The sequence below is a fragment of the Chiloscyllium punctatum genome, chromosome 4, assembly GCF_047496795.1.
Source record: "Chiloscyllium punctatum isolate Juve2018m chromosome 4, sChiPun1.3, whole genome shotgun sequence".
Lineage (NCBI taxonomy): Eukaryota > Metazoa > Chordata > Chondrichthyes > Orectolobiformes > Hemiscylliidae > Chiloscyllium > Chiloscyllium punctatum.
Window position 1 is genome coordinate 100,091,518 of NC_092742.1, and position 12,367 is coordinate 100,103,884.

General features: G+C 40.3%; 1 protein-coding gene across 7 annotated transcripts in view; it reads right to left on the bottom strand.

The window, feature by feature from the left end:
* Window positions 1–2,099: 2,099 nt before the first annotated feature.
* The window catches only part of LOC140476586 (uncharacterized), a 280,335-nt gene continuing 270,067 nt past the window's right edge, over window positions 2,100–12,367 (bottom strand). For 5 of the 7 annotated variants that reach the window (XR_011960519.1, XR_011960521.1, XR_011960520.1 and 2 more), the window contains 2 exons: window positions 10,979–11,237; window positions 2,100–7,410 (listed from right to left, as the gene is read on the bottom strand). Coding sequence is in view for 2 of the 7 variants with exons in the window: in XM_072569403.1 (XP_072425504.1) it covers window positions 7,396–7,410 (15 nt within the window). In the remaining 5 variants the exon portion in view is untranslated. The remainder of the gene's footprint in view (window positions 7,411–10,978; window positions 11,238–12,367) is intronic. The other 2 variants (XM_072569405.1, XM_072569403.1) reach the window with 1 other exon arrangement.

Sequence of the window (12,367 nt, forward strand, 5' to 3'; positions counted from 1 at the left end):
GATGGAGTTTAATTCAGATAAATGCGAGGTGCTGCATTTTGGGAAATCAAATCTTAACAGGACTTATACATTTAATGGTAAGGTTGCTGAACAAAGAGACCTTGGAATGCAGGTTCAGTGCTCCTTGAAAGTGGAGTCGCAGGTAGATAGGAAAATGAAGAAGGCGTTTGGTATGCTTTCCTTTATTGGTCAGAGTATTGAGTACAGGAGTTGGGAGGTCATGTTGCGGCTGTACAGGACATTGGTTAGGCCACTGTTGGAATATTGCGTGCAATTCTGGTCTCCTTCCTATCGGAAAGATGTTGTGAAACTTGAAAGGGTTCAGAAAAGATTTACAAGGATGTTGCCAGGGTTGGAGGTTCTGAGCTACAGGGAGAGGCTGAACAGGCTGGGGCTGTTTTCCCCAGAGTGCCAGAGGCTGAAGGGTGACCTTATAGAGGGTTACAAAATTATGAGGGGCATGGATAGGATAAATAGGCAAAGTCTTTTCCTTGGGGTCGGGGAGTCCAGAACTAGAGGGCATAGGTTTAGGGTGAGAGGGGAAAGATATAAAAGAGACCTAAGGGGCAACTTTTTCACGCAGAGGGTAGTACATGTATGGAATGAGCTGCCAGAGGATGTGGTGCAGGCTAGTACAATTGCAACATTTAAGAAGCATTTGGATGGGTATATGAATAGGAAGGGTTTGGAGGGATATGGGCTGGGTGCTGGCAGGTGGGACTATATTGGGCTGGGATATCTGGTTGGCATGGATGGGTTGGACCGAAGGGTCTGTTCCATGCTGTACATCTCTATGACTCTGGGTCTATATTCGATGGAGTTTAGAAAAATGTTTCCATTGGTAGGAGAGACTAGGACTCAAAGGGCACAGCCTTAGAATAAATGGATGACCCTCTAGAACGGAGATAAGGAGAAACATCTTCAGCCAGAGAGTGGTGAATCTATGGAACTCATTGCCCCAAAAGGTTGTGGAGACCAGGTTATTGAATATATCTAAGACTGAGATGAATAGGGTCTTGATTATCAAGGGGATCAAGGGTTATAGGGTGAAAGTGGGAGAATGGGGTTAAGAAACATATCAGCCATGATGGAAAGGTAGAGCAGACTTGATGGCTGAATGGCCTATTTTTTCTGCTCCTATATCTTATGGTCTTGGGATCAGCCTAGTGGTTCTACCTCAGACTGCCGCTAATGCTAATATATCTTTCCTTACACAATGGCCCAAAACTGTCCACAGTATTCCAGCTGTGGTGTAACTAATGCCTCAGAGGCAGAAGAAAGTTCTTTGTGCAAATTTTAAAAAATCTTTTAAGTAGCATAGGTTTAGGGTGAGAGGGACCTAAAAGAGACCTAAGGGGCAACTTTTTCACGTAGAGGGTGGTACGTGTATGGAATGAGCTGCCAGAGTTGTGGTGGAGGCTGGTACAATTGCAAAATTTAAGAGGCATTTGGATGGGTATATGAATAGGAAGGGTTTGAAGGGATATGGGCTGGGTGCTGGCAGGTGGGACTAGATTGGATTGGGATATCTGGTCAGCATGGACGGGTTGGACTGAAGGGTCTGTTTCCGTGACATCTCTATGACTCTAAACTGGGCCAAGTGTTAACTATAATGTCGAGGTTGTTAAGAGCTTAGTGGTATCATAAACTTGAAGAGACAGGAAATTCTGAGTGCTTTCTGTCGGAAAAATGCAATCAGAAAATTGTTTCAGTCTCCATTCCTCCACAGCTACTTCAAATATTACTGGCCTATAGTGTAGTTCCATTCACATTCCCAGAATTATATAATAGTAAATGTTGGAGAATGGTAATTTTTGCATTTCACGCACTTGTGAAATTTTAGTATGGGAATAAAAGTTAGGATTAGTAGTTGATGAGGATTAAATTCCCAAACTTGGAAGCATGCCAGTTCTTACCTGCTAATTTCTGTTTTTTCTTACCCAGGCAGGATAACCAAAATCCAAGCATATTAAAAACAATGAATTCCCATGTTTGTAAGAGTTATGTTGTTTTTTGGAAAACCTCATCAGCAATGAACATATTTTATTAACTGAATTGGTTCCAATCCTCCAAAAGAAAATGATACAAACAGTAGATGATGCAAGGAATAAAAACAATGCTTTAATGCAAATGGAGATATCCTACTGGAAGAAAAAAGCTTGATAAAATAATTACATAAAATTTGGCACACATACCATTATTCTGTTGGACAGTCTTCCAATATCATGATTGGAACAATGAACAATCAGATGCAAGCACTCCAGTAAATAACATGGCAGATGATCTTTGTTCAGTCCAATGCAGGAAATACAGAGCAATATGTCATCGTATTTTACATATCTTAGCTTTTTTGACATTTTCTCCAAGTACAGTATTTCTCACCCCTGAAAACGGTGGCTAAGCAAATACTGGACTCTCTGTGGGTGAAATGGTCTGCATAATAAATTAAATTCATGACTGGTGACTGTGAATAATAGGACTTTACCACCTACTACGATTGCAAACCTCAGGTTTAATTTGATATTTTAAACTTTAACTGCTTTGGCCAAGGAGTTTGACAGCTACAGCAAGGCAAGGACAAACCCTGGAGCACTGCTTGTGGGCCTGAAGAGGCTGAAGTGCTTTTCCTGGAACTTCAAACTTCTTCGCAAACCAACGGGTATGTTTCTTCATTGGTCAAGGTTTGGATCTTCACTGTCCAGGGATATGACCCATCAGGTCCTGCTGCCTCTTTTGCAGATTCCCTGCTCGACTGAACCTAAACCTGTCAATCAGGTTCTGACTTCAGGACAGGAAACTTGTCAGTAATGTCACAAAGGCATTGTGAAGTTCAAATGCCATAACACACTAATAACTCCAAACTTGCAGATTTCTTTCTCGCCACAGTCAAGTAAACCAGTAAAATTGCTGCCCTCATTTCCACATCACTCTGCTGCAACTGATATGACATACAGCTAGGTCGCTTTACTCAATATGCCTCAATTTGAACTTCAGCATCTTTATCCAAATTATAGACACAGTTTCTGTCCCAATCAGCTTTGGGACTGAGCAATATTGGCAAGTCCGCAAACCTGTTTCACATAGGAATCCTTATTGGAAGTAAGGTTCTCACCCTACTACTGTGGACTGAATTGGACATGGGTTAAAATGTGAAAGCAGGCATCAAATCAAAGTGGTCCAGGCTCAATTCGTTGCAAGTTCACCTAAAATTTCACTAGCAAAAATAACTACATAAAAGACAGCATCGTTTTTTTAACAACACAATTCAGGTAGTGATGCTTTTGAAGAACTATACAGAATAGTTTATTTCACTGGATATTTGTGATACATGTTTGACCACGGTGTTGCAGCGTTGACATTCAGAATATGAAACTGAGATTAAGATTTGGACGGTCAGCATAGTCTACTCTGAACACAGTGGGATTGGGAATTGAAAACTAAGCATGGGCTTCTGTTACTACTTCCCGAACACACAAAACAAACAAAAATATGGTTAGGCTTTGACCGTACAGAATAATGATCTTGAACTCAGCAATGAAAGTTTAGATTAATTCTCAAATTACATGGTTTTAGCTGATTACGAATGGTTTGTGTTGTTAGTGACCTGTATTACAGCCCTGGAAAATCAGACTAACATTAAGATAAAAGAATAGAAATTTGAACACCAGAGATTCACCTGACAGCCTTATGCTACACTCCCTGGGGGATATATTTACAAAAACAATAATGTTTTATTTTAATATTTTAGCCATTTGTACAAAATCCTAATGGTTCAAGTTTCTATCAGAAGATGATGTTAGCTATACTAGTTATTGCTGAAACATAAACACTCACTTCTAACGTGAATACAATTAAGTAAATATTTTCTGCTTGAATCAGGACTGTAATAATTCACAACTCTTCCTGAATAAGGAGCTATACGTATCAATAATCTGTAAAACCTTATTCAATACATTAGCCCAGATATCCCAATGTTCAGGTAGTCATAACAACAGCAGAGACTGGCGTTGTACATTGGGAACATTGGAAATGTCCAGCATAGCTGACTTTGAAGGAATTGTCTGGCAAATTGAAAATCCTAATGGCAATTCCCCTGCATCTGGAAGACCCTGAAAAAACCCCAAAAGAAGGAGATTTCAGAAGGCTCTGATTCACTTAATATCAACAATTACCCAGGAAACACTAGAGGGTTAAAAATCTATTCTATCTCTTGGGTACCTATTACGTTGAATCCCCGATCTCATTACTGACCTTTCCACCTTTGCCCCGATACCTCCATCACTGAACTTGACCCAAGGGACACCCTCTCCTTACTAACCCAATCTCTTGACTTAGCCTTCACACTTATCCATTACCCTGGTAGCTCTCACATCTCTCATATACCTTGAATTTCGCACTCCTCATCACCAATCCCCTCAATAATGTGGTGCACTATCTCCTCACAATTACCTTATGAAGCTATCCTTTTACAGGAGCTGTCAAAGTGGCTGCTTGACACTTGCATCCCAGAATGTAGCACATAGATTACTGATAAAGAGGGAGTGGTTTCCATGACTATTCCCTCTGCTGCTGGCCGTAAATATTCCTGGACAGGCCTCCCATGTATCCAACACAAGGCTCCCACCCAAGAATTTTCTGAGTAGAAGTCAGCAAAACGTAACTATGTGCATTTTTTTCTGAAATAGGGTTTCCAACCCAAATCAGAATTTCTGGGCTATTAGGTTGTTTGCTGAGGGGTCAGCTCCTCAAACACACCCAGAACTGACCCTGACAAACACCCATTTCACTCACGTCGCTTTTGCAAAAATGTTTCATGTTATTAACTATTTCACAAACTCAAGAGTTACATTTATTAAAATGGACCTAATGTCAGGAAAATACACACATTTTACAAGATGAATAATGTATTAAAATGGAAGATTGGATAGATTATCGATAACAATATCTCTTTCCCAATACTTACACTTTATAAATCCTCAATGAAACAACTTGAGGCAGAAGTCAGTGACAGTTTCACCAATTTTCATACAGAAATACTCAACCTAATAATGAATGTTTTCATTTAAATAATTCTTGTTTTAAACTTCTCTCCGTCACAGGACAAGTTCTGTAAATGAGCAAATAATCTGTATCCAGACCTCGCCTAAGACATCTGGAAGGGAGACATCTGAGGAGGGAACTTTTTATTCTTTTTCCTGTCTCCCCGTCTTGTTCAGTGCTCAGCTTCTGATCTCCATCTTCTTAATGGCAAGAGTAACTGTGCACACAAATCTTCAATACATCATATGGGGCACTGCATCTCGGTAATGCTAAAGGTGTCTACAGATTAAACTTAATTTAACATTTTATAAACAAGTTGTTGAGCTTTATACGAAATTTTCAACAACTACAAGAAAAACTATCAGAGGCATGATTAAAACAAGTCAATTTTGTTTTTAATAATTTCATTGAATTTTAAATCAGCTTTCAAAATAAACTATTCTAACTTTCAATCCAGTCTAAGATGGCCACAGATATTAATTGCTTTAAATATATAAACTCCAAACCATGCTCTAGGCATGTACATCAGTAACCGTGGTTTCCATGGACTCACTTCATCTTAATTGTTGGTTACATGACATGAGTAACAAACTGTAAATATAAATAAAATAGCAAACACTACACACTACTGAAATGTGTAAACATAAAGTGTCTATTAACACACAACTATTCCGATATTTCAGCCTACTACTGAATCTAAAATCATTCTCTCTCTCCTACCTTCTCTCATGTAGGGGCTTCACTTCTGATCCAACCTTCAATACAGAACAGGATCACTCAGATGAAATCCTGCTTTTGAAGAATGATAATTATAGATGAAAGCTGGAAATCCAGCATGATTGCAGTGCCTGGTTATCTTCGCCAACCTACTGTATTCACACACAAGCTCACCTATTTATAAAAAAACTGTGTTCTTCACTCATTAAGGCGAAGAACAAAATGCTGGGATTGCCAACGTTTTCAATTTCTAAAATGACAAATCTTGTTTTTTGAAGTCTAATGCACAACTTGAGAGGTTACAAGTTGACCTCTCCCAGAATTGAGAAATAGCTAAATCAGTTAACCTGCTCCCTGTCTTATACAGATAATCGGTACCAGCATATTGAGAGCATGAGGGATTTCAGTCCTGGAAAACTCTGGTTAAAAGAGTTATTTCTTCCTCCAAGATTTAAATCTGTGTGGCTTTGTACCAAAACATGCTGTGATGCCATCTGCCCTTAATGATGTCAGAATATCCTACAAACAGACTGAACAAATGTAACCTGCAGGTTCATCATAATACTGCTGGTTATCAAGACACGACTGAATAGATTGCATCAATGTACGTGTTATTTCAGCTGAAAATTGTTTTCTTCCTCAAAATGCAAATGAATGTAGACTTGTAAGAAGGATTTAAGAACGGAGGGTGGTGGGCTGTCACCTGAAAAGACAAGGCTGGAACAACACTCTGTATGATGTTGAGTTAGATATAATGGAGCAATCACATTTAGAGAGATTGCCTTGCCAGTGCATTATCAGCCCTCGTGTCTAAATACACCTCTCTCCTAATATGGAGTTATTGCATTTCCCAACACACACAAACACCTTCCTGTCTGAGCAGACGTGGCAAACACACTAAATGTGGTGCCAGGTTTTAACAGGGTCCACTGGAAATTGGACCAAGACCAGTCTAAACTAATTTTACTGTGACCCTGTATTTATACTCTATCTGAAGAGAGTGTAAGTTAGCTTTCTCTATACTAGCTTTGTCATATCAATGCACATTAATGTTTTGTTCTGCATTTTCTGCTAGGGACTAAGTTACAACCTTCTAAACCAATCCTGTTAGCAAAGTATACATATAACAACAATGCATACCACAATTCACAGCAATATTGTCCACAGGCATTTGTTGAAACCTGTATGTCCCTTAAAGAGGCTAAAATTTTGAAAACACATGTTAAACCAAGTGTCTTAAATTAAATCACATTTAGAGACCAGTTTTATTCTTAAACTGAATCCATCTATCAAACATTACCTATCCTGCAACCACCACACCATATGCACATTCTCAAAATTCAAATAAAATTATATAGTAGAAATAAAGTGCTTAAATATGCTGCAATTGCAACAAATAAAGTTATAGCAAAGTAAAGTGAAATTAATATTGCATTGCTGCTTGGTAATTAGTAAACATACATGGCCTCAGTTATTATAAGGTTTCTGATTTTTAAATGTTATTTGAGCACTATGAAGCTTATAGTTTAGACACTGCAAGAGAGATACTGTCAATAAATTACTGATGTGAAGAGTGCACTCAAGAAGCAGAGAATCTTGATATATTGATTATATAATACCATCGGTATGGCAGTTACTTCATTTTTCTTCAATCTGGAAAAGAAAAGCACAGGCAAGCAACCATTAATTAGCAGGGTGTGCATTTTAGAAAACTGAATTATTTCATCAGCAAATCATGAAATCAATTACTCGCAAACTACTTCCCTGCAATAGTTTAAGCAACATATGACATCAGCAGAACGTAACCACTTTTTGGTGAGATGAGAGTGTGACACTGGCAAAGCCAGCAGTCGTTGTTCATCATATTACCCAAGAGAAGCTGGTGGTGAGCTTCCTTTTCAAACAATTGCAAATCATGTGGTGTAGATGCACCCAAAGTATTGCTCAGAAGGGATTCTGACTCAACAATTGTGAATAAGTAGAGGTGCCTTGGGAAAAATTCTTTCAAGCCTCTGTTTTTTCTCAATTATTCTCTACAGTATGGAAACAGGCCCTTCGGCTCAACATGTCCACACCTACCCTCCGTAGAGTAAACCACCCAGACCTATTCCCCTACCCTATATTTACCCCTGACTAATGCATCTAATACTATGGGCAATTTAGCATGGCCAATTCACCTGACCTGTACATTTTTGGACTGTGGGACTTTTGGACTGGAGCATCCAGAGGAAACCACGCAGACACAGGGAGAATGTGCAAACTCCAAACAGCCAGTTGTCCGAGGCAGGAATCGAACCCATGCCCTGGTGAGGCAACAGTGCTAACCACTGAGCCACTGTGCCATCCCTTGGCATCCACTGCCCCTGGCATTCTAGATGATAAAGGTAACAGGTTTGGAAGATGCTGTTGAGGGATTCTTGGTGATTTGCTGCAGTACATATTGTAGATGGTACACATTCCTGCCACTCTGAGTCAGGGGTGGATGGGATGCTGACCAAGTGGTTATATTGTCTTAGATGGTACTGAGCTTCTTGAGTGTTGTTGGAGTTGCCTGCAACTCATTCAGGCAAGTGAGGATCTTTTATCACACTTTTAATTTGTGCCTTGTGGTGGATAGCACATAGGGCATAGAGAATGAGTTACAGAATGTAGAATTCTCTGCTTCTAACTCACTCTTTTAGTCATAGTATTTATATGCCTCATCCAGTTGTTGCTGGTCAACAGTGACCCCCTAGGACATTGATGGTGGGGACTCAGCAATGTCTAGATTCTCTCTCATCCATGGCGGTCATTCGCTGACATTTAGATGGCGTGAATACTATTTGTTTACAGGTCCTGCCCTCCCAATTTAAGAGGTAGGGAGCATTCTTAGCAAAAAAGCTGTTTGGCTTTCATCAAAAATGCCTGGGAACATGTAAGAACATAAGAGATAGGAGCAGGAATGCCCTTCCAACCTGCTCTGCTATTCAACCACGGTTAATTCCAGGTTTCAAATCAATTTCCTTCTGCTGCTCCTTTACATGTATCAGTATCACAAACTCGTATCTGTACTCCACCAACATTTATACGACTCGCACTAGACTCCCTCATTCCTTGTATGTCTTGAGTTCCTGAGAGACAAGCATACCTATCTCTCTCAGCCTTAAATATATTCAATAGTGGCGCATCCATAAGTGAAAATAATCTCATTTAATTTTAAATAGTGGCCCCCATTATCTTGAGACTGTGTCCATGCTCTAGATTTCTCAGCCAGAGGAAACAAAATCTGTACGTTCACCCAGTCAAATCTCTTTGGAATCTTGCATGTTTCAAACAGATTACTTCTCATTCCTCTAAACGCTAGAGAATTTGCTCAACTTCTCATCAAACCTGCCATGGAGGAAGGACAGCAGATGTTCACTAGGCTGCTACCAAGGACATCAGGACTGTCCTATGAGAAGAGATTAGTTTGACTGAGCTGTATTCACTAGAGTTTAGAAGGATGAGAGGGGATCTGTTTAAAACATATAAAATTCTAACATGGCTGGACCGACTAGATACAGAGGGGGATATTTCCCAGGGAGGGTTGGGGAGTTAAGAACCAGGGGTTACAGTCTCAGGATATGGGGTAGACTATTTAGGAGATGAGGTGAGGAAAGACATCTTCACTCAGAAGGTAGTGAAGCTGTGGAATTTCTCTACCACAGAAGACTATGGAGGCCAAATCACTTAGTAGATTCAAGAAAGAGACCTAGATACATCATTAGATTTTAAAGGCATTAAGTGTATGGGGGGCAAAAATGGGAATATAGCATTGAGACAGAGGATTAGCCATGATCATATTGAATGGCAGAAGGGCCAAACAGCCCACTTCTGCTTCGAGCTTCAATGTGATGCAAGTTAATCCTTCCTTAAATGAGACCAAAACTGATTACAGCCTTCTGCATTTGGTCTCACCAAAGCGCCACTTAATTGCAGCAAGATTTCTTTATTCCTTATGTTTTATTCTTAGTGTAGGTAAAAATAGGCAATTTCTTATAATTGGTCATGTTAGAAAATTACATTACATAGATGGTTTTAAAACGTAATTTAGATTCTTAGAAAAGTATACTACCGATTCTGATGAAAGGTGCATTAACTGTCTTCATAGATATGATTAGACCTGCTGAGCATTTTCTAACTTCTTTCACATTTTTACAAACTTATATGTGTTTCTTTTTAAGATTACAATCAAATAAACAACGGAGAACAACTGTGTTTATGGCTTGCAAATTGTGCACATTTATACTGAGAACAGTATAAATGTGCACAATTTGCAAGCCATAAACACAGCAGCTGATACCTGGATTTATTCACCATTAGTTGTTTTAAGTTACTCTGCCTTATGAAATGCTAGTAACAAATCCACAAATCAACAATTGTTTCAAATGTAACAGAACAGTAACTTCCAAAAGAATCCCCAGTTCTGGAATGTAATCTGAAATTACGAAGGAAAGTAGTGGTTTTCAATTTCCATCAAGGAAACGTTCACTTGACTCACAGAACATTACCATTTTATAAATTCCACTCAAGAGCAGGAGTTTGGTGGTCAGTTAGAAGTGGGAACTGAAAGAGAGTGGGTATATTATTTTGAAAGCCAACTGACATGTAGATCTGGTGATTCTGAGCAACTAAATCTGTTAATAAGCTTATGCTCAGCTTGTTAAAGGCTAGTCTGCACTTCCAACGGAAGCCATAGGATCTTCACTGGATCTGAAGCAGATTAAACATGAGGAGGGAGCAACACAGCAAGTAAGTAGTCATGGTCATGTCATTCAAGGAGATGGGCACATAAAAGACTGTACAGCTGAAATAAGCACTCATCCATTGGCACACGGTTAACATCAGTGAGCAGAGTTAGAGGAGCATGTGGTGTGTGTGCATTCAGGTCAGACGAGAGGGTTGTGTTCCTCCACAGATTGTGGAACAGTGGGAGGATCCCATATCAGGAAGATAAGCTAATTCTCCGGCAATTTTAATGGCAGAACAGGGAGAGACACAAACTTCTAGAAAGGTATGATCGATAAGGAAGACAAACAGGAAGGTAAACACAATGGAGTCCTCCTCCTAAAGCAATGCCGAGAGCATAGCCTGGTCATAACAAACACATAATTTCACCAGAGACAAATACAAGACCTTAGCAACAGTCCCGTTCCAGACACTTGAATAGATTGAGGGAGTACAAGATAAACACACTACTTACACTATGACCAAAGTTGAACAACTGCTGGACCAACCACTGGGCAGCACTGTGGCGCAGTGGTTCACACTGCTGTCTCACAGCGCCAGGTACCCAACTTTGATTCCATCCTCTTTCGACTGTCTGTGTTGAGTTTGCACAATCTCCTGATGTCTGCGTGGATTTCCTCCGGGTGCTCCAGTTTCATCTCACAGTCCAAAAGATGTGCATGTTAGGTGGATTGCCCATGCTAAATTGCCCATGGTGTCCAGGGATGTGCAGTCTAGGTGGATTAGCCATAGAAAATGCAAGGTTACAGGGATAGGGTAGAGGCGTTGGGTCTGGGTGGGATACCCTTTGGAGGGTTGGTATGTACTCGATGGACTGAATAGCCTGCTTCCACACTATAGGGATTCTATGATCTCATAATCTGGTCTAGCATCAAGCATCAACAGCAGTAGCATCAGAAACACTGCCTCAGGTAAATCAATCTCGATGGATTCACAATCTCTGGCTTGTGTACATGACCCTATCTCTCTCATCTGGAAATAAAAGAGCATGCCAGGGGATCTCTAAGAAGCTGTAATTGTAACCATCTTCAAGAATGGAGACTTGATCAAATGTGATAACCACAGAGGGGTAATCCCTCCTGCCCACCACAGGGAAGCTCATTGCAATACTTGAGCTCAATCACCTCCTCCAGAGACTGAAGAGCTCCTCCTAGAACCACAAACAATTCTATCCATCAAGAAGCACAGTGGACATGATCTTCACTGCGAAACAAGTGCAGAGAGAGCAGCAGCAATCTTTATACATGGCCTTCTTTGGTCTCACATAGCCTGTTGACTCTGTTAACCAGGAGCCACTATGAACATCCACGTCAAAAATTGTGGTCCACAGAAGCTCATCACTATCCTCTGGCGGCTTCCTCACGGCACTTCACCACTGAATCTGTCACAGACCCAATTAGAGTGCAAACTGGGGCTAAGTATCAATGCATCATCACACTAACTTTGTTATCCAACTTCCTAGCTGCACCACTTTGCCCCAAATCTATGGAGCTTGCCACTGGATTGAAGCTTCTCTACAAATAAGTGGAAAACTGTTCAACCTGAAATTTCAGAACCAAGACCACCTCAATCTCTGCTGTTGAGCTGCAGTATGCAGATGATTCCTGTTTGCAAACTCAGATGCTAAGCTCCAAACCATCGTTGATACATACCCAGAGGCAAAGCAGAGAATGGGTTTTGAGATAAACATGTGCAACACAAAGGTCTTCTTTCTGCCTGCTCCCATCACACAACACTGTTCCCTGACAGTAAGCCAGTGGACAATGTGGATTAATCCTCATATTCTGGCATTATTTACAGTGATGATAGATTTCAACAATGAAACTCAATATTGCCTCCAGTA